The sequence below is a fragment of the Hemicordylus capensis genome, chromosome 14 (genome assembly GCF_027244095.1).
Source record: "Hemicordylus capensis ecotype Gifberg chromosome 14, rHemCap1.1.pri, whole genome shotgun sequence".
In the NCBI taxonomy this organism is placed as follows: Eukaryota; Metazoa; Chordata; class Lepidosauria; order Squamata; family Cordylidae; genus Hemicordylus; species Hemicordylus capensis.
Genome location: NC_069670.1, coordinates 11,773,516 through 11,795,134, shown reverse-complemented (window position 1 = coordinate 11,795,134; position 21,619 = coordinate 11,773,516). Strand labels below are relative to the sequence as shown.

At 60.0% G+C, this 21,619-nt stretch overlaps 1 protein-coding gene across 11 annotated transcripts in view; it reads left to right on the top strand.

Moving 5' to 3' along the window:
• MARK2 (microtubule affinity regulating kinase 2) overlaps nucleotides 1-21,619 on the top strand; it is an 88,831-nt gene that overhangs the window by 60,380 nt on the left and 6,832 nt on the right. For 7 of the 11 annotated variants that reach the window (XM_053278204.1, XM_053278201.1, XM_053278197.1 and 4 more), the window contains exons 2-15: nucleotides 754-933; nucleotides 5,193-5,246; nucleotides 7,197-7,245; nucleotides 7,694-7,759; nucleotides 9,239-9,309; nucleotides 10,671-10,727; nucleotides 11,045-11,281; nucleotides 11,488-11,607; nucleotides 14,709-14,808; nucleotides 14,941-15,053; nucleotides 15,313-15,445; nucleotides 17,673-17,860; nucleotides 18,238-18,338; nucleotides 20,896-21,054. In XM_053278204.1, the coding sequence (XP_053134179.1) occupies nucleotides 799-933; nucleotides 5,193-5,246; nucleotides 7,197-7,245; nucleotides 7,694-7,759; nucleotides 9,239-9,309; nucleotides 10,671-10,727; nucleotides 11,045-11,281; nucleotides 11,488-11,607; nucleotides 14,709-14,808; nucleotides 14,941-15,053; nucleotides 15,313-15,445; nucleotides 17,673-17,860; nucleotides 18,238-18,338; nucleotides 20,896-21,054 (1,583 nt within the window). In that variant the 5' untranslated portion in view covers nucleotides 754-798. The remainder of the gene's footprint in view (nucleotides 1-753; nucleotides 934-5,192; nucleotides 5,247-7,196; nucleotides 7,246-7,693; nucleotides 7,760-9,238; nucleotides 9,310-10,670; nucleotides 10,728-11,044; nucleotides 11,282-11,487; nucleotides 11,608-14,708; nucleotides 14,809-14,940; nucleotides 15,054-15,312; nucleotides 15,446-17,672; nucleotides 17,861-18,237; nucleotides 18,339-20,895; nucleotides 21,055-21,619) is intronic. The other 4 variants (XM_053278207.1, XM_053278205.1, XM_053278208.1 and 1 more) reach the window with 1 other exon arrangement.

The window sequence follows — 21,619 nt, the reverse complement described above, 5'->3', positions numbered from 1 at the left end:
TCCGAGGAAGTGAAATGAACTTTTATTAGTCATGCCTCACAGACCAGTACCCAACACCTTGCGGGCCAGAGCGGTGGTTGAGAAACACTGCCTTGGAGGATGTGGCACGGGCTGTCGGCCGGGCGGGGTGCCGCTTTGAATTCCGGAGCCAGCTCTGTGTCCCCCCACCAGCCCCAGTGCAGTCTGCGAGTAAAGTCTGGAGCCACCTTCCAGGCAACCTGCTGCCCGGCCCAGGGCAAACTGGAAACAGAGCTGGCCTTTTAAGGAAGCCAGGCTCCCGGAGTAGAGTGCCACCATGGAGTCCACAGAGTGCCTGACCACTCCCTTCCTGGATCTGATAGCATCCCGGATCTGGCCTCTGCGGGATTGCTGGGCCGCGGTGCTGCCACTGGCAGCAGCCACCGCTTATTCAGCGGCCAGTTGTCCCATCCAGCGTGTGCTGGGCAGCTTTGCGAGAAGGGAAGAGGCTCTCTCTAGGGTGATGGCATCCAAGACTGGGTGTACTCTGGGCGGGGTTTTTAAATCCAGAATTCTGTGCCAAACTAGGCAGTCCAGTGGGCCTTGTGCATACCAAGCGGGTTTCCATAGGGACTAGTGACTTGTGTGGCCTTCTTGAACGACTGCTGTTTCAGTGTTGACTGCTTGCTCCGTGGGAGCGTAGAGAGGATGCCCTTCTCCTTGCCCGGAATGACTCGGATTCCCCAGAAGCCAACTTGTGACGCTTCTCTCTTTCCTTCTTAAATGTCTCCTCAGCCGGCCTTGGGACATCCGGAGTCCAAGCCCAGCACAAAGTCCAACATGCTGCGAGGCCGCACCCCGGCCACCTCTGCTGACGAGCAGCCGCACATCGGGAACTACCGCTTGCTGAAGACCATCGGCAAAGGCAACTTCGCCAAGGTCAAGTTGGCGCGGCACGTCCTAACGGGGAAAGAGGTGAGAGAGCCCCGAGAGGGTGGGGTGGGTAGGGTGCTTGGCTCAGGCAGGCAGCCTCCGCTGACTCAGCCCCAAAGCAGACCTGTGAGGTGGGCAGGGCTGGAGGGACCCAATTGAAGGCCACTTCTGGTGAGACCAAGAAGAAGGGGCAGGCATTTCTGGAAGGTGCTTCAAGTCTGCTTCCTTAAACGTGGGAGCCTCTTGCTGCCTGTATGTTTGACGCATCTCCACCACCTTGAGGACTAGTAACCAAATGCAAACCAAGCCCAGCCCGGGATTCCATCTTGTAACAAAAAAAGGAGGGCAGAGGTTCTCAGGATGGTAAATACTGCGGCAATAACATTTAGCCACTTATTCAGTGCACTCCTTCAGTATTGAGACAGTTTCACATAAACTATCTTGGGAAGGACCAGAACACCTCTGCAAGGAGCTCAGTCTTATTGCCCCAATGCTAGAGGTTTTGTGGGGCGTGGGAGCTGAGGCTGAGAGCTGGTGGGCCGCCTCTAGAGAGTGTTGTGGCAGGGGTCAAATTTGAAGTGGGGACATCTCATGCTCCTAGCCGCTACGCACTCACCTCATGACGAAAGTATGCAAGGAATCTTTTGCTGGAGGAGTCGTTTGTGTGTTGATTCAGGGTCCTCCTGTTGATTTATTGTGAATCCTGTGTTGATTCCCTGTGGTCCAGCTCTGTGTGAATGGCTTTGACCATCACAGAGGCCTGGATTCAAGGTGCCCCTTGCACCGCCCAAAGGCCCTTCTGTTTACACGAGCGGGAGCCGGGTGTGTCCATGTATGCCAATCCCTCCTCCCTGGCTGCTCCGACCCGCCGGAGTGGATTTTTAGGGGGCTTAGCAGGAGTGGAGAGGGTTAGGAAGGCCCCCTCTGCTCTCAGGCTCCAAGCCAGAATCGGGCAGCCTTTTCAAAATGTCCTTTCTGAATCGATGGTGGTGGAACAAAACATTTTAGCGGTACATTTTCAGCATATTCTACCACCAGCCTTTTACCTCCGGTCGCTGAATGCAGGCCCGAAGAAGAAAGGCTGACCTCCCCTCCCCGAGATGCACAGAAATGGATGATGCTTCACCACGCCACAGTCACTGTGCCAGAGGAGTCCGTGTTGATTTCCGTCTCGAGACCTCTGTGCGCTGTAGCCACTGGGTCACGCTGCCTTCTGGCGTTTTAGCACTTTGAAGGCAGACCCGCAGCAGCTCTCAAAACTTGCCAGAGCTTTCCTTTGCCAAGCCCGCCGGGAGCCCCTTTCTGGCCCATTCCTCTCCCCTGAGCAGGTGGTGGCTGGGAGGGATGCCCCAGTTGTGCCCAGGGCTGCATGTCGGAGGATCTCTGCCCTCTCCTGACAGCACGGGCAGCAGGGGCGGGGGGAGGAGAGCGCTGCTCCCTGGCAAGGCTGATCCTGCCACCCTCTGGGGCCACCAGAGTGCGAGGCTCTTCCCGCCTGCCCAGACCAGCAGCCCTGGACCTGCCTGTCCGGCTTGGGCTGCCTTGCTTCTTGGCAGCCGGCGAGCAAACAGAGCTCAGGCCCGCGGCTCTCGGATGAGGGCCCTCGAGGAAATAGCTGCTGTCGCCGAGGAGCAGGAGCGGCTTGGCGGTGCCAGGCCTCGGTTCTCGGTCTCCCGCTGGAGCGGGTTCGGCATCCTCCTCCTCCGGCCAGCCCCGCAGCGGGGCATTGTGCCAAGGGCCACTGAGCAGGAGCCATCGGCAGGAGGAGGCCTGCGGTCTCCCCCTCCGGCTGGGCCCGCCGTGGCGTGTGATGGGGCAGCCCTGCCGAGACAAGCCCCGGGCGCTGTGTGGCCGCAGCAGCTGACCTGCATGGAGGCAGAGCCGAGTGGCTTCCCCAGGGGATCTGCCGCTTAGACCAGGGCCCCCAGACTCCGCTGGACTACTACTCCCACATCCCCGTGGTGGCAAGGGACGATGGGAGTGGTAGTCCAGCAACCTCTGGCAACCCTCCGGGGTCCCTTCCAGTGCTGACGTCCCCCTCTTCTGGTTCCCCAAAGGCTCCCGTGTGCCCCGCTTCTCTGGCGCCTCACCTTTGCGGAGAGTTTGGGTGCAGGCAGGGCGCTTGTCAGTGTCTGGAGTCCTCAGATGTTGCTGGTTTTGTGGAGGTGCCCTTGAAGGCAGGGGGGGTCGTGGCTGCCAAGGACGGCCTCCAGCTCCTCCGCCTGCCTCCCTCGTGTCCTCCGACTCCCCCTGCCACCTTGCAGCTCTGTTTGCTGGTTTACTGCTTGGGCGCCCCAGCTGGTGGCACGCGTGGCGGTCTCCCATCCAGCCCGTGGCCAGAGCCAGACCCGTCTCGCTTCAGCCAGGGGGCCCTTTGCTTGCCTTCAGACCTCTGACTCTCTGCCACGGAAGCCCCAACTCCTGCTGGATGTGCAGCTCTGGGCCCAGGCTTGGCCCCCACGTGCCTTCACTGATTTGCCACCATAAGTCGCTTTCCCCCTCTGGTGCCGGCTTCCAGTGTCCACCAGAATTCCTCGGATGGAGCCCGTGTCCCAACCCAGGGCAGCTGGGGAATCCGGAGCGCCGGTCCAAGGCCTCCGTGCCGTGCCCTCCTTCCCTGCCGTTTGACAAGAGACGCAATTCCTGGCTGTGTTCTCTGGAGCTGGCCGGCTCCCATCTCTCATTTGTGGACTCTTGGCTGGGTACCACCCCACCCACCCCCCGGCCGCTTCTGGCTTTGTTCTGTTATTTCATAAAAAAGAAGCCAAACGGATAGCAATTGTGGAGGACTCCAGCCAGCTGCTTGGCCTGTCTCTCTAGCTTGCCGGGGGCTGTCCTTTCCCTCCCCGGGCCGCCCCACAGGGACAAAGGCCGTGGGGCCTGATGCTCTGGTTACCCTGGTGGTGAACAGGCACCATGGTTCTCGTGGCAGAGGTTAGCTTCTCTCTGGATGGCTGAGAGCCAGGAAAGGTATGGAGGAGGGAACCCAGACCGCCAAGCGGGTGGACGTCCTCCCCTCGATGGCCGCAGCTCTCGGACCCGGGTCCCCAGATGTTGTTGGGCTAGGAGTCCCATCATCTCTGGCCCCCAAGGCCCGTGAAGGCCTCCTTGGAGCAGCAGGCTGGTAGTTCCAGAGGTGGAGGAGGCGATGGGAAGGGAGAAAGGGCAGCTTTTCCCTTCCCACTCGTAGTGCCGAAGGGACCGGTTTGTTTGGGACTGAGCACTGTCTGCGTTCTGTACGATGCTTGGCCTCAGACCTGACCCTCTGGCGTGCCCCTTGGCTTGGCGGCCTGAGCCCGGACCGGCTCCGCGTCCAGCAGGCGCAGACCCAGCCCGGTGGGTGCCCATGGCTGCCTCTGCAGCCGCCGACACGGAGGAGCAGCCGCTGTGCAGGCAGCCACTTAGCGAGCAGCACGATGGGGAACATTGGGCACCTCCTCCCACTCAGGCCGTGCCGCTCCCGGAGTGTCTTGTTAGCGCGGCGTCGAGGGGAACTCTGCGCTGCGGGCCTCTCCTCTCGGCCAGGCTTGAAGCCGCCTCCCTCTTCGCTCCGAGGCTCCAGAGCCGGCTCCTCCGGCAAGCTGCCCCTTTGGGCCACCCGGGGACCAGCCCGCTGTCGGCCGAGGCGGCGTGTCGAGTGTTACCTCGCTAGGTTAGGTCTGTATCGTGAGCTGCCTAGCTGAGCAAGGATTTGGGTCTCCCCGATCCAGTCCTAGCCGGACAGGCCTCTCGCGACACCCTGGCTGCGAGGTCATGTGCCCCAAAGCATTTGGGGCACTTGCGGGAGGGGAGGGGGGGAGAACTGGAGGGCTGGGTCTCGGCTGGCTTGACTTGGACTGGCGCTCGGACCTCGGCAGTCATATGCAAGGAAAGGCTTCAACAGGTGTGGGGCGCGTCGAAGGTGGCGTCGGGTGGCTAGCGCACGCCTGCTCCACTCCGGCCCCCCCAGCTGTCCTTGGGCTCCCCTAATCCCCAGCCACCAGCCGCCAGGGATGATGGGAATTGTAGGCCTTGGTTGCAGGACCAAGCCCAGGCCGTGAGCTGCAGTGGACTGAGGAGGAGTGGAGGCTGCGGCCAGGCTTGGGAAAGACTGGAGAGAGAGACTGGCGGGTGTGGCGGGGGGGAGAGGCCTTGGAGGGGAGCAGCAGCCAGGCTGCTCCAGCACTGAGCGCCCGCAGCTGCCCCGGTGGATCGACTCCGTCTCCCACAGCCAAGTGCCCTCCATGCTTCTGGAGATGCCCGCTTGGCTCCAGCGAACAGGCAGCCCTAACGCGACCTTTTCTGTGCGCCCTTCCATCCAGGTGGCGGTGAAGATCATTGACAAGACACAGCTGAACTCATCCAGCTTACAGAAGGTAAAGGGATGCGCGCCTGGCGTTTGGCTTCCCGGGCGCCCCGAGGAGCCCCCCGTAACTGGGCCGAGCACCCTCCTCTGGCTTGCCCTGTGCAGTGGCTCCTTCTCGGCTCTGCTTCCTGGGAGAATGCGAGGGGGGGCTGGTGGAGCCGCGGCTGTGTCCAGGCGCCTGGACCGTGTGGGCGTTGCGAGCGGCTGGGAGTGGGCTGCAGGGAGGCATCCCTTCCCTCCTCCAAAGCTAGCCACCCGGATTTCCTCCCCTCCCTTCCCCTCGGCCTGCCTGCCTGCCTGCCTGAGGGGGGCGGCTGGAACTGGCACACAGCAGGCCCTCGCAAGCAAGCAGACCACCGCCGCCCGGGGGAGCAGCCCCGCTTCCCCGGGATGGACTGGCTTGAAAGACCCGGGCCCTCCGGTGGGCCACCTCGCCCCGGTTGGCCAACGGCTGCAAGCGCTGCTGCCCTGCCCACAGACAGCCAGGTGCTTATAGGGAGCCTGTTCTGAGGACCCTGTTGAGGGTTGGGGTGGAGGCTGGTGCTGGTCTTGGGAAGTGGGGGGCTATCACTGTCTTGGTGCCCACGGGGTTCCCACCGACCCCCGTCCCAGAGTCACAGAACCCGAGAACTGCCAGACAAGAGCCTCGCTGCCCCCACCTCACACCCTGGCGTGCTGGGAGAAGGAGAGGCTTGCAGTGCCCAAGGCCCCGAGGAGCCATCTGCCAGCTGCCTTGCCGCCCCGGCCCGGGAGCCCCCTCCCGCTTGCGGGGAGCACTTGGCTCTGCTTGACGCCGCGCTCGCATCCGCTCCGGCAGCCTGCGCATCTGGCTGTCTGAAGGGTGCCGGCTTCCCCGGGTCTCCAGATGCCTCTTCTCAGCCGTAGCTTCATCGATCTCCTCCCAGGAATGGTCACGGGGGACCCCGACAGCTCTTTAATTGCTGTGGCCTCCAAGCGCAGAGCCGAGCCGAGCAGAATCCTTGGAAATCCAGGAGCACCTGGCAGGCTGTGTGTTTGGGGGTCTTGGGGAGACCACTCCGGCAGCCGGGCTGGTGTCTTGAGGCTGCGCCCCACCCCACCCCACCCCACCGGAGTGAAAACGGAGGAGCTCAGCAGCCGGTGTGAACTCCCAGAGCGGGCCTTTCGATGCCACACCAAGCAGCCGGGAGCATGGATCTGGACAGGGCAGTGAAGGGATGGGAAGGTGGCCCTGAGCTGGCCTCCCACAAGTGCGGGGAAGCCGCCTTGGTTTTTTTCTGGGCCCTGAGATCGCAGATGAAGCTAAATCCCCCCCCCCAAAAAAATCCCCGAAGGAAATGCTGGAGGGCAGCTGCGCTGATTGTGGTTGCAGGTGCATGAGGGGCCGGGATCTGATTGAACCATGAAGTGGGCTTATGCCACAGAGATAAGTTCACCTGTAAGGTGTCACAAGCCTCTTGGTGGATAAAAAGGTCGATTCACCGTGGGGGGGGTGAGAGTGGGAGGGAGGTCTGGCTGGCTAGCTCGTTCATTCTCGGGGGGCAAGTATATGACACTCCCCTTCCTCCCCCCCCCCCGATCTCTTTGCACAGTTGTTAGCCGCTTATTAACCCTGGCTCATGGCAGGCAATCGGCTTGGCTTTTTTAAATTAACGGATTACAGTAACGCATTATCCTTAAAAATGTCTAATCCAGTGAGAACGAAAGCTGGGGAGGTTGGGAGGAGAGTCAGCGCTGACCTAGCCTGAGATGCTGGCACATGTGAGATACCTGGGCATTGTAGAGCCCCGGTCCCGAGCCAGACCTCCATGGCATCCTCTGCCGCCTTCTGCAAAGGAGGGTCATTCCTGGGCCCCGGGCAAGCTCCAGGGTCTCCAGAAGGCTTAAGCCAGACCCTGCACTTCATGAAAAGCACGGCCACCCGTATCTGTATCAGTCGCTCCGCATTTAGCCGTCTTTCTCCTCTTCTCTCTCTCTCCAGCTCTTCCGGGAAGTGCGAATAATGAAGGTTTTGAATCATCCCAACATAGGTGAGATCTCGACACGTGTTCTCTTTCCTGATTTGCTACCAGCCAAGGATGTTTCATACTCCAGACAGGGCATTCAGGTGTTAGTGGAGCTGCAGGTGGATCCTGCGCTCCATAGATTTGCCTAATCCGTTTTAAACGGCGTTCTGTCCCTGACAAAGGGCCCTGGTTGAAACATGTCCGGGCACTTGATTTCCAAATGAGCCCTTGAGAATCCCCACAGCTTTTGGTCTTCTGTGGCAATTCGTTTTCCAGCCTTGACGCTAGCGGCCATTCCTGCTTGTCACATGGCAGTGAGTTCCGCAGGTTAATTGCATGCTGCGTGGGGAGCTACTTCCTCGTCGTCTGTCCTGAACCGAGTGCCAATCCATGTCGTCACGGAGAGTGAACTTTCTCTGTGGCTTTCCGCCTTCGCCTTTCCGCCCCTCATCTTCTGTCCTCTCTTTTGCAGTTAAATTATTTGAAGTCATAGAGACAGATAAGACACTGTACCTCGTCATGGAATACGCCAGTGGAGGTAAGTGTGTGTCCTGAAAGGCAGGCTGGGGAACTAATCCTAACCCGGAGCGTCATTTTATTCCTTGCCCTGCGGCTTGTTTTTCTTCTCCAAGCTCCACTGGCAGAAAAAGACGTGCAAGGACTATATTGCTCTGGTAGTCTGGTTTGGTAGTCAGAGGCCACAGCTATCTTCTTTTTCCTGTTTGTTAAATTGCTGGTGTGGGGAAGAGGATTGAAGAGTGTCTCCTACGTAATCCTGGTTATATGATGTTGGTTGCATGACTCAGATCAGAGGCCCGTTCAGATTAGTCCTCCCTCCTTTGAACCTCCGGCCTTCAGCAAGCATTTGCCACCTCAGGCCTGGTTCAGATGCAACACCAAACTGTGGTTAGAACAAACCAGGATCAAGCCGTGGCTTAACACCCTGGTTTGTTTTCAAGCAAGAGTTAGTGCAAGCCATGGCTGCTCAAGCGCATTCCTGCCACAGAACTGTGGCTTGTTCTAACCCAAGTGATAAGGCCCCTTTTGCTCTCCTCCTCATGTGCGTGGGAGGGGAGAGCCTCAACTCTCTGGCACTCGTTCATGGGGTGCTCAGCCGGGGCTTAGCAGTGCATCTGAATCGGGTCTTCGTGCTGAGTTGCTTGAACTGAAGAACAGGGCCGAAAGGATGTCAGTAATCTAGCCCGGGGGGTGGGGTGGCCTTGCCCAAGTGTGGTTTTTAAAAATGCCATTGGGCTACCACTGGTGGTCCTCCAGATGTTGTTGAACGACAACTCCCAGCATCCCCGGCCGCCATAAATTGTACTTGTTTATTTAGAAGACCAATACACGGCTTCCCCAGGCTTAGGCTCCCAGTAAGCAATGCAGATAAGGCATTTCTGACACCAGCTTGATTGCCTGGAGGCTGGAATCCCTCCTGCTTTTCTCCTGGCGCTCCATTCCTGCTTCACGTCGTTCTGCACCTCTGTGGGCTGCCTCTTTGGCGCTGGTGCTTCCAGACGCTCAAGGTCCAGTCCTGCCCATTTGACTGGGTGGCTGGGAATCTCGGAAGCCCTTTGGAGCTCCATCCCTTGCCATGGTGTGTGTGTGTGTGTGTGTGTGTGTGCGTGTGCGCGCGCGCGCGAGCTGCAGCAGAAGGGTGAGATGCACCCTGCCCCAGATGTGCCTCCCCCCAGTGGCCAGTGCCTGGAGACTGCACTCCCCAGGAGCACTGCCGTTCCACAGTGGAGTAGGTCGCGTCTTGCGGCCTTGGGGCTGGGCTGATCGCCTCCTCCAGCCCTCAGGATGAGGCGGAGTCGGTACCCAGCTCTGGGGGCGTCTCGGCAGCAGCAAAAGAGAAGACATTTTGGGGTAGAGAGCAGGGCAGTGGTGGGGCAGGCCCTCCCGCCGGACTTCCCGGTGCAATTTTATCCCAGCACGTGGTCACGTTTTGAGGCTCCTCGGGGTGAATGGAGGTGCCCAGTTCCAGCTAATGGGTTCCGTTTTCCTCCCCCTGCAGGCGAGGTGTTTGACTACTTAGTAGCCCACGGAAGGATGAAAGAGAAGGAAGCGCGTGCAAAATTCCGACAGGTTGGTGCTGTCCCGTCCTGGGCCCTGAGATGAACCCTGCTCTACTAGGGATAGGAGGGTTTGGATTCCTCTCGCCAGGGCAGGGGGGATGTTGACAGTTGTGGAACATGAGTGTGTAGAACGTACTGCTGGGGGCAGGATGGGGCTCTGGATCGTGATGGTGTCATTTCGAACCCCAAATCAAGTTTCTAGCCCTTAGGACTGTGGAGGCAAGCTTGTAGGTGTGCGTGGGCCACGCTTGGCGGATTTCCAGAAGCAGGGCGGGAGGGAAGACATTTGCTCCAGGTCAGAACTGCAGCTGAGCCCCCTTGCTTGTGGGGCATGGGAGGGATTCTAGCCGCTCCGTAGAGAACATTCTGCTTGAGTCAACCTGCCAGGTGAATTTGGGAGTGGCGCGGGGAAAAGAGATCTCCCAGGAGCCCCACAGCATCAGACTCCTCACAGCTGCTGGTGAGCGGTCCCTAGGAAGCCCCAGGCAGGGCTTTAAAGCCTCCCCTTGTGGTTGGAGGTAGATTGCCTTTGTACATGGCAGATCCATTTAGCCCAGTGTGGTGGGTTGTGCTTTATGGTCAAAGTATCTTCCTCCATGAACTGTTTAATTTTTTTTCACTTAATATTTTAATTGTGTCTTTTTTACCATCTTGTTTTTAAATTTTGCTGTAAACCGCCTTGGGATTGTTTTAATGAAAGGCGGTATATAAATTTAACAATACATTTAACAATAAAATTAACAATCAATCAATCAATCAATTAAAAAAACCGGGTCTTTCCCCCTTCCGGAACCTTTGAAGCTAGTGGCTGTCACTGCACCTTGTGGTGGGAAAAGTGCATGTAAGTGCACTGTTAAGTTATGCGTGGTGTGAAGAAGAGACACCGTTTGGGCCCCTTTCAGTGTTGGAGGAGCGTGGCCAGGGCGGAGAGGATAGGGCCCAGGAGGCCTGAATGCCACTCTTTCTTGCCACTCGACCTCTAAGCCTCGTTCCCTCGGGTGCCCGCTAGAGAAATCCTCTGCCAGTTCAGGAACTGCGTTTCCATGGTGTGTCCTCCCTGTAGCTGGGAACTGCGTGTGAAGGGAGGCAACCAGCCACACAGGGGTTTTGGAGCAGGGCTCATCCTCTTGCCTGCTGAATGTGTGGGGGACACCTAGTCATCCCCCCCACCCAGCAGTCACGTAGCTGCATAATTCATGCCTAGCCCCCAGCTGGGGAGGAGAGGATCACCCAAAGCCAGCTCCCAGGTGGCCGGAGGTTGTGCCTGACGCGGGGGGCAGCTGGGAGGCCCGAGTGCAGGGCAATGCGGAGTCTTCCTCGGGAAGCGCCCTCCGGATCTCTTCCTGAGCCCTCTGTCCTCTTGCCTTCCAGATAGTGTCTGCTGTGCAGTACTGTCACCAAAAATTCATTGTACATAGAGACTTGAAGGTGAGTACAAGTGGTGGAAAGCGCCTGCCCGAAAGGGATGTGTGAAACCCACTGGCCCACGCTGAGCAGAGCTTCGAAGCGGGGTGGGATACGGCTTCCGTTTGGAAGTGTACTGGCGAGGACCACACCGCTGGCCCTCAGGACCGCTGAGAGCGACTTGGCAACCTGGGGGGTGGGGAAATCTCAGGAGCCTGGCGGAGGTGCGGGGTTGATGGAGGGGGTCTTGGGCTCTCCGTGCAGATCTTGGCTCCCCTTCCTGGTGCGGGCCGCCGGGTGCTGGCTGCTTGCCCCGCCTTAGCGCCTCCCCTCTCTGACAGGCCGAGAACCTCCTCTTAGACGCCGACATGAACATTAAAATCGCCGACTTTGGCTTCAGCAACGAGTTCACGTTTGGCAACAAGCTGGACACCTTCTGCGGGAGCCCCCCGTACGCCGCGCCCGAGCTTTTCCAGGGCAAGAAGTACGACGGGCCCGAGGTGGACGTCTGGAGCCTGGGGGTCATTCTCTACACACTGGTCAGCGGCTCGCTGCCCTTTGACGGGCAGAACCTCAAGGTGAGTGGCCGGCTGGCCTCCCGGGCGGTGTGCCCGGGCAGCGGCGAGTCGGGGGAGCGGGCCCGGGGTGGGTGCCTTGAGGCAGACGGCCTTCCCCGCCGGCCAAGCGGATGCCCAGCCATCTCGAGCGTGTGCGTGGATGTGGCCGTGGCAGTGCCTATGGCCTGGCCTCTTCATCCCCTCTCCCTGCCTCCCTCCCTCTTCAGGAGCTGCGGGAACGGGTCTTGAGGGGGAAGTACCGGATTCCCTTCTACATGTCCACAGACTGTGAGAACCTGCTGAAAAAATTCCTCATCCTCAACCCTAGCAAGAGAGGCACTTTAGAGGTGAGGCGCTGGGACTCGGGCAGGGCAGGGGGAGGCGAGGCCGGCATCTGCTGACGGGGGGTGTGTGTGTGTGGGGGGCCACCCCCCAGCTGCCTCCGAATTTGGAATGCCAGCCCTGTAGAGGCTGGATACCGCCTGGTGCTTTGGGCTCCGAGCTTCCGTGACTCGCCTTCACTGCAGTGTTCCCTTCAGAGTGAAGCCCTCCCCCCCCCCCAAAAGAGCCGGCTGTGTTTCTCCCTCCTTGCTTCCAAAGAGAGAGAATCCTCCGTGGCTGCTAACTGTAGAAGTGAAGTGGAATCTCCCTCGACAAATGCAGCGTTGCCTGTGAGTATCGCAGGCAGGGGGTGAAGAGCAGGAGGGAGAGGACCACGGCCTCTGCATCTCCCGCTTTTGTGCTCCCTGCTTGGCCACTCGGGGAGGATCGGGATGGCACTGGGCGAGGCGGGCCTCTGGTCTCAGCCGGCCGGTCTCGTCCGATGCCCACCTTAGCTCCGGCCTCTTGGTGCCAGCGACAGCAAAGACACAGGCTGAGAGCCTGCTGCTCCCCAGTCCTGCAGGGGTCAGGGGCCCACACTTAGACACACAGACTCACTCTCACTCAGTCTTCATTTGGGAGTCAGTGTTCCCTCTTCTGCAATGGAACCGAAGCCGGTCTGTTTCAGTGACATGGCAGAACCACCTGACCTTTGTATAGTTGCTGTGTGTGTGTGTGTGTGAAAGAGAGAGATTTTGGTTTTTAAAAGATTTGTAATCATTCGGAGTTCTGGGATGGAAGCCAGGAGCTGTTCAGTCCCTCGAATTCACATACATTTGATTCACATGCGTTGATATTTGCTTAACAGTGTTGTAAATGACAACTGATAACAGTTCTATATAATTTAATGTTGGCGTAGTTAACGTCTGAAAAACCGGCCCCCCCTGGGTTTGTGACTGAGTGCACGCTGGAGAGCAAGCTAGAGCCCAAACCGACCCCTCCCTCTCTCGGATGAAGCCTGTATTTCCAAGCGGGCAGTGTTTCCATTCTCACATTACATTTCGTAGGTGCATACTTACAACTCGTGCCCCCCCCAACAACCCCCCCCCCTTAAGCTATAGCTCAAACATTAGAATGGGTGCATGAGCTCTTTGGCCATCTTTGGGGTCTGTTTTGACCAAGGGGTTTTTGTTCTTTCCTTAGCCAGTCACACAGACCCACTGTCTGTGCCCCTCCGTCTATGGGGACAGGGCTGTGGCTCTGTTGCAGGACATCTGCTTGGCCTGCAGAAGGCCCCCGGTTCACTCCCTGGCAGCAACTCCAGGCTGGGCTGGGAGAGACCCTGCTGGGCCGGAAACCCAGGAGAGCTGGGTGGCCACTCAGTGTCGGCAGTCCTGAGCTCGACGGGCCAATGCTCTGAATTGGTGTAAGGAAGCTTGCTCTGTTGGGTTCTATGCTTGAGGCTTTCTTGGATGGAGGCCTCATCCAGTTTGTGGGAGTTCTGCTCCCGCAGAAGCCCCATCCCTGGGGTGTGGGTGTGTGTGTGTGTGTGTGTTGCTTTCCCCTCCCTCACCGTGGCTTTTCCCCGGCTCGCCTTTGTCTGGCTGGGCTGCAGTGCCCCCTGCCATCTGCCATTGCCTTGTCTGTGCAGGCAGGTAATGAAGCAGCCCCTCTGGAGGCGGAGGGGGCTGCTCCTTGAGACTCCCGCCCGCCCTGCCGCTCTCTGCCTGCTGGGGACGGTTTTCCGCACAGGCTGCAGGGGCGGAGGCTCCCTCTGGCTCGGGAGAGGCCGAGGACAGCCGTGGCGCTGGGTGAGGGCGGCAGAAGGCCGCCTGTCTGCACACACACAGTGGGGCAGGAGGGCTGGAGGTGCCCCCCCCGCCCCAGCTCTTGAGCTCCCTCGCTGAGAGGAGCCAGAGGAGCCCCCCCACCTCCCTAGTCCTGCCCGGACCTCCGCCGAGCCCCACAGCTGCACACCTCCTCCTCGGCCCGCAGGAGACCCCCAAGTGCCGTTCCTGACCTTGCCACGTGAGGGGCTTCCAGCTGGCACTTGGCTTGTACCGTGGCGGTTCTCTGACATGGAGCAGGGGCCGAGCAACTGGGCCTGTCCGGCCCAGCACAGCATCCCTCCAGGGGCTGTGGCTGGCGCCTGTCTCGCATTTTCCTCTTCTCTTGTGAGCCCTTTGGGGACAGGGAGCCATCTTGTTTATTTATTTGCGGTTTGTTTTCCTACGTGCACCACTTTTGTTGAACAGCCGTGTATCAATATTGCTAGTAGTCGTGGTAGTAACTGAGTCGGAAAAGGCCTCTCAGCCCAAGACCCTGCTGCCGCTCAGAGTGGGTGGAACAGAGCTGGTGGGGGGTGGGGGGGGATGGCTCGAAAAGGCCTTGGAGGAGTAGTGGTTAGAGCATCGGACGGAGGGCAAGGGAGACCCCGGGCCAGATTCCCTCTCAGCCAGAGCTGCTGCCTTATACCGAGTCAGATCCTTGGTGCTCCTCACTCAGCGCCGTCTGCACCGACTGGCAGCAGCTCTCCAGGGCTTCAGCCAGGGGTCCTCTTTCCCAGCACGCCCTGGAGATGTTGAGCCATGGCCCTCCCACCTCGCCCACTGGCCTCTTCCTCGCAGCCACATCTGCCTCACGGGGTTGTGTGAGGATAGCATTGGGGAGGGCTTGTGCAGCAACAAGCCACCTAATGGCGCAGCGGGGAAGCAACCTGCCTAGAGAGCAGGAGGCTGTGGGTTCGAATCCCCCCTGGTCTGCTCCCCAGTCTGTGGGAAACTCCTGTATTGGGCAGCAGCGATAGAGGAAGATGCTGAAAGGCATCATCTCATACTGCGCAGGAGATGGCAATGGTCAACCCCTCCTGGATTCTACCAGAGACAACCACAGGGCTCTGGGGACGCCAAGAGTCACCACCGACTCGACGGCACACCCTTTCCTTTCCTTTCCCTTCCTTTCCTTTCCTTTCCTTTCCACAACAGTGCAAAATGACCAAAAAACAAATGAAGAAATTTGTAACTAAATAAAAAATACTTATCCCAACGCGTTATACTTCTCCAATACTTATCCTGACCCCACTGCGCCCCACCCTCTTGCTCAACTCCTGCCTTTGTCGCCCCCCTAGCAAATTATGAAAGACCGCTGGATGAATGTGGGGCACGAGGACGACGAACTGAAGCCTTACGTGGAGCCTCTGCCCGACTACAAGGACCCCCGGCGGACAGGTGTGGCCCTGGGGAGTGGTGGGGCAGGGGCCGAGGGGCCGTTTCTGCCACGGGGACCTGGCTTTGCCCCTCTGTGGCGGAGCACTGACCCTCCCTTTCCTCCTCCCCCCCCCCACTGGGGTTCCTCTGCAGAGCTCATGATATCCATGGGATACACGCGGGAGGAGATCCAGGACTCCTTAGTCAGCCAGAAGTACAACGAAGTCATGGCCACATATCTGCTGCTAGGATACAAGAACTCCGAGGTGAGCTGTTGGCCGCTGAGCTGCCACCCGGGGCTGGTGGGCGGAGAGAGCGAGGGGCCCCTGCCCAGCCGCCACTTGGGGCCCCTGAGTCCCAAGGGCCACTGGCTGCAGCCGGCCAGGCAGAAGCCGTCGGCTGCAGAGCCGCCTCCGTCCTCGATGCGGAGGTCTCAGCACCGCCATGTCCCAGGGACGCACCGCGTGTGGCTGTGTGCCGCCCCCTCCCACCCTCCTCACACTCCCCCCCCCTGCTCTCTTCCAGCTCGACAACGATAGCATTACCCTGAAGCCACGCCCCCAGCCCGAGCTCACCAACAGCATCGCCCCCTCGCCCTCGCACAAGGTGCAGCGCAGCGTCTCGGCCAACCCCAAGCAGCGCCGCTTCAGCGACCAAGGTGAGTGACCTCCTCCTGGCCGGCAGGCACACTCCCGCACACTCGGTGGCAGAGCCCCTGCTTGGCCTGCGGACGGCCCCGAGTTCTGCCCCCGGCACCTTCGGGTGGGGCTGGGGGAAAGAGACCCCTGTCTGAAATCCCAAAGAGCGGTTGCCTGTCAGCAGCGGAGGCAGTTCTGAGCTCCCTGGACCAAGGACTCAAGGCAGGGGTCATAGAGGAGGAGAGAGAACGCAGGGACCGGTCAGGCACTGCCTCTGCTCCCAGTGCTGCCCCTCGTGGTCATGAGGATAGTTGGTGCGAAAGGCCGATGCACTGGAACTCCATCCCCAACAGTGAGTGTCGCACAGATTGGCCCCAGTCTTGGGCCCCCGTGGCTGGGGATTATGGGAGTTGTAGTCGAACAACAACTGGGTATCCTGTGCTGGGTGGGGATCCCTCACTTCGATGACGGTGCCTGTTGACCAGGCAATACGGAATTAAGAACATCAGAGCAGCCCGGCTGGTTCAGGAGGCCCTCTCTCCTGCTGCTGTGGCTCCCTGCAGCTGGGATCGAGAGGCACCTTGCCTTGGAGGCTGGAGGTGGCCTATAGCCACCAGACTCGTAGCCGTTGATTGTGCTTCTCTCCATGAATTTGTCTAAGTCCCTTTTAAAGCCTTCCAAGCTGATGGCCATCACCACATCCCGTGGCAAAGAATTCCATAGATTGATTATGCAGTGTGTGAAAAAGGACTTTCTCTTGTTTGACCTGAATTTTCCAGTTTTATGGGATGAGCCCTGGTTCTGGTGTTTTGAGAGATGGAGAAAAATTACTCTCTGTCCACTCTCTCTATTCCAGGCATGATTTTAAAGAACTCTACCATGTCTCCCTTAGTTGTCTCTTTTCCTACCTAAAAAGCCACAGATGCTGGAGCCTTGCCTCGGAAAGAAAGTGCTCTAGGCCCCTCGAGGCTGTGCTCTTCTGCACCTTCTCTAGTTCTGTAATGTCCTTCTTAAGATACAGTGACCAGAGCTGAAGGCAGCACTCCAAATGTGGCTGCACCATAGATTTGTATGAGGGCATTATAATATTAGCATTTTTATTTTCAGTCCCCTTCCTAATTATCCCTAGCTTGGAATTGGCCTTTTTCACAGCTGCTGCGCACTGAGATGAAACTTTCAACGAGCTGTCCACCCCGCCCCCCAAATCCCTCTCCTCATCAGTCACTGACAGCTCAGACCCCATCAGTTGGGTTTTTTGCCCCAATATGCTTCACTTTACACTTGCCAACATTGAACCGCATTTGCCATTTTGTCACTCACTCCCCCAGTTTGGAGAGATCTTTTTGCAGCTCCTCACACTCTGTTGTGGATTTCACTAAATAGTTTAGTGTCATCTGCAAATTTAGCCACTTTTTTGCTTCCCCCAATGGAGTTCCACAGCATCTAGGGAATAGACCGCTTCTTTAAGTGTGCTCTTCTTTCAGCTTGACCGTAAATAAGTACATAGAAATATGTTCCTATTTATAGGATAGGAAATATCCTATAGGAAATATGCTGAAGGCAACAGGGTGTGTGTGAATAAAATAGGTAAATAAAAAGGACTCTGATTCTGGTGCTCACTAAGGAGCAGAATTCTACTCACAAGGAGTGGAATTATTTATTATTCCGCTTGACAAATTGAGGGTGGATGGGAACCGGACCTGGAATTGTCTGCAGGATGGGGGAGAGCGAGAGGTATAGATCTGGGACACGCAGGAGGAGGAGGTGTGAAGCAAAGGAGGATGTTGTGGGTGGATGTGTTGGCCCACTTTGAGGACTGGAAGCCTGGCTGGTCCCAAGCAGAGCCGTGTACCCTACCCGCCACCATTGGTTTTTTTGTTCATAGTTTTTCATACTCCAGTCTTTACACAAAACAGTGAGGTCTAGAAACATGCTTTTCTTTCTTTCTTTCTTTCTTTCTTTCTTTCTTTCTTTCTTTCTTTCTTTCTTTCTTTCTTTCTTTCTTTCTTTCTTTCTTTCTTTCTTTCACCTGAAGGGCCTGTGTTTTGCCTCCTACTCAAAGCAGCCCTGCAGGTTTTTGAAGCTCCCCGTGGCCCCTGACCCCGCCACCCCCAGCGTACAAGGAGCTCTCTCGCCTTTCAGCGGCTCCTTCTCGAAGAGCCCTGGAGCAGGGCCATGCCCAGCCGGCACAAAGAGAGGCGCCCTTTCCCAAGCCACACTGATCCCCTTTTCCTCTCCCCCACCCAGTGCCCACCATCCCGACGTCCACCTCGTACTTCAAGAAGACGCAGGCGGCCAACGCAGAGAACAAGCGGCCCGAAGAGGAGCGGGAGGCGGGGCGGGGCGGAGAGCGCAAAGCCAACAGCACCGTCAAGGTGCCCGCCAGCCCGCTGCCCGGCCTGGAGAGGAAGAAGAGCACCCCCACCCCTTCCACAGTCAGTCCCCTCTTGCCGCTTGGGGACGGCCACCATGGCCGGGGAGCGGGGGGGGGAGTGTAGTTCAGCCCCAGCTCGTAGGGCCAGCAGCCGCCTGCCCTTGGCAATGCCTGTCTAGCTGGGGTCGGAGGGGGAAGGGAGGGCTAGTTTGAGAGGGCAGAAGCGTCAGGAGGTGGGTTGCAGGGGTGGGTCTTTGGGGGAGGGGAGAGGGGAGCAGTTGGAGGACTGAACTGCCCTCAGGATCCCTCCTGGGCGCTCTGGGTTTTTATGGAGCCAGGCGCGGAAGTGGGGCATGGGCGGCTGAAGGGCTTCGGCTCACTCACTCTCTCTCTCTCTCTCTCTCTCTCTCTCTCTCTCTCTCTTTCTCCCGCCTGCAGAACAGCGTCCTCTCTACCAGCAGTACGAACCGGAGCCGAAATTCGCCCATGCTGGAGCGCGGCAGCTTGGGGCAGAACTCCATCCAGAACGGCAAAGATAGGTAAGGGGCTGGGCGCCTTTGGGGTTAGGACACGCCTTGGAGGGGGGAAAGCAACCTGCTTCTCTCGGACGTGGCCCTGGCGGAGAGAGGCCGCCTGGTGCGTGCTCGGAGCATCCCTGGGACCTGTCGCTAGAGACTGCACGGGGAAGCCGGGACGGCGACCCTGGCTTGGAGCCCCCCTGGGTCGGCCATCTCGGTGTGCCCTCGGATTGGACCCAGGGCCTGGTCAGTAGTCAGAGACTCGTGGCTCGTGAGCCAAGCCATCCTCGCACCCCCCAGAAGTCAGGGGCGGAGAAACGACGGCTGCTGTCCTGGGAATCACCATTCTGCAGAGTCGCTCTGCAAGTTTGCTATGGGGGTGGGAGGGGCGGGGGCCGCCCATGCCCTTCCCTGGGGCCTGGTTTGCCATCAGGAGCCTGGCCTGCAGCCTTCTCCAGCCCCAGACCGGCCTGGAGGCCCTGCCGGGTGCCCCCCACCCAAGCCTCGCCCTCTGCCTTGCCCCAACAGAGCGCGTCGCCTGCCAGGACCAGGGGCCGCGTTCCTGTCGCGCTCCAGCCACACCAGTGCCTGCAGGTCTGCAGAAGCAGCGGCCTCCCAGCCGGTCGGCCGCGGGTGGCCAGCCTGAGCCACTGCTGTTGGACTGTGCCCTTCGTTGCAGCCGAGGCTGATGGGAGTTGTAGTCCCACAGCAGCCCACCGCTTGGCCACCCCTGCCGGGGGCGCTCTGCGAGCTGTAACGTGCAGCGGCTTCCGCTCCCGCCGCCCCCCTGGCTCGCTGAAGGGGAGGCCCGTGCCGCTGTCCTTGGCTGGGCCAGCGCAGGAAGTGAGGGGCCTCCGTCCTGGTCCGCTCCCAGCACGCCCTTGGGTTGGCGGAAGGACGCCCCGCGTTCCGGGCACTGCCGCCTTGCCCAAGAGCGGCTCGCCTTCCTCTGCCCGCCCCCCTTTGGATCCGAGGGAAGCGCCGGGAGGCCCCTTGCAGTGCTGGCCTGGGGCTCAGGCTGCCCTGCTCCACGGGACGGAGCCCTCCGTGGGGAAAGGAACCAAGCCTCGGCTGTCTTTGTGGAAGAGCTGGGTGTACATCGTTGCAGTCATAACGGCAGCAACAGAAATCATGAACCCTGATGAGTCGTAGCACGAAGAGCAGCCCATTCCCTGCATATTGGGCCAGAAACCCTGAGCGTGGTCCCTTTCCCCTGCAGCCGTGGCTCTCTGCGTTGTGGGGTTCGGGTTTTGTGTGTCTAAAGGGAGAGGCCTTTAGCCCCGAGAATCCCAGCCCTGCCGGGCCAAGGGCTTAAGGACCGAGGAAGAAGAGGCCCCAGCCAGCCCCTCTAGTCCAGCGCCCTGCCCCACGCGGGCCACAGGGTGCTTCTGGGCAGCCCACAGGCATCGGGGGGGGGGGCCTCTCCGGGAAAGCCCGGCTGCCCCCGCCCAGGACAGAGGCAGAGCCCCCTCCATTGCACCCCCCCCCGGCACCCAGACTCCTGTGCCGTGCCCCTCACCCTCCTCTCCATCCACATCCATTCCGCCCCCACATCAAGGTTGTGGCTGCCCCATATACATATATACTGGGTTGTATATTGTATATCTGCTGCTTCCCCCCTCCCCACCCACCCACCCTCTTCCCCAGGGACATGTGTCTATCTACACGCGGCTGTATCGGTGGCCAGAAGGGAGCCCAAGTGGTGGTGATGGGGGGCGCCTTCCTTGGCCAGAGCTGAAATCTGTCCGTGGTATTTAGTGGTTGAGTCGCACGCAGCCTTTCCAAAGGGTCCTCTCTGACAGAGAGCGAGTGCGCGGTCCAGGGCAGGAGAGGCAGCCGCCAGGAGGTGGTCCCCCCCCCTTTGCCTCCTGGAGAGTATTTGGGCCCAGATCCAGAGGCGGCATGTCTGAAGGGATGGTTCCGCTGGGGAGGACAACTCCCGCCATCCGTTGCCCGTGTGCTTGAGGGTGATGGGAGTTGTAGTCCGGCAGTGGCCAGGGACCCAAGGCTGGGAACCCCTGCCTTCAGGAGTGGGGAGAAAAGAGAGAGCTGGAGAAAGGAAGAATGGGCGGGGGGTGGAGGGAGACGCCTCATGCCGGCATTTCTGCCTGGAGGGACAGGAAAGGTGGGTGAGTGACTGAGCAGGCCACCCCGCTGGCAGTTCAGGGCTCCGCGGCCCCCAGGGGAAGGGGGCCCTGTGCCCCTGAAGGCTGCTCCTCGCTGTCCGCCCCCTGCGCAGTCGGGGAAGGCCCTGCGTCTGTCCCGCCTCGACGGGCAGCGGGGTCTGCGCAGGTGCCACGTAGCTCATGCAGTGTGAGGGCTTGGAACGGACTGGCCGAGGACCAAGCTGGAGGGCAGGCGGGCGGGCGGGCGGGGGGAAGGCCCTCGCTGGCAGGAAGGGGTCCGCCGCCTTGAGAAATCCCCCTGGAGGAGGAGGAGGAGGAGGGACCCCCCCCCTACTTGCTGGGCCACTTGCTCCCCTTTGGGTCAGGCACGGATACAGCCGCTCTCCCCCCTCCCTCTCCCCGCCTGGAAACGTGTGCTTCTCCCCTGCTTGTGTGTTTTCTCCCCCTCCCAGCCTAACCACTCCGGGCTCCAGGGCCTCCACTGCTTCGGCTTCCGCCGCCATGAGCTCCGCGCGCCCGCGCCAGCACCAGAAATCCATGTCTGCCTCGGTCCACCCCTCCAAGCCCGCGCTGCCCCCCTCCGACACTAACTGTGAGGCGCAGCGACCCAGGCAAGTGGGCGGCCCTGCGCACCTCTGGCGCCCCCTCCTCCTCCCCCGCCCCCCACACTCGTGCCCCACATGGAGCTGCTGGCCTGCCTCCCGCCTGGAGCCAGAGTCCCCCCTCCCCCCCCATGCGCTCACTCGCTCGGGCTGGAGGTAAGCGGAGCGGGGGGAGAGGCACTGGGTTGTGGTGGGGATCCTGGCCCAGAGCGGGGGAATGAGCACCAGGCAGGGCAGAGAGCTCCGTCCCCAGGCGGGATGGAGCCCTGGCTGGCCTGGATTGCCGGAGCTGCTCCCCAGAAGAGCTCCAGAGTGCAAGCCCTGCTGGGGGCTGAGCCCAGAGTCTGGGTCCGTCGAGGGCACGGACTGGCAGCGGCTCTCCCAAGGTTCCAGGCAGGAGTCTCCCCCAGCCCAGCCTGGCCCCGGAGACCTCCCACATGCCAAGCAGGCGCTCTGCCGCTGGGCTACGGCCCCTTCTCTAGGAAGCCGGTGTGGCAGACGTGCAGGCCCCCCCCCCCCGCCCTTCCCAGGGTGTGTCCCACCCCCGGCAGCTCACTGCCTCTGAGCATGGAGG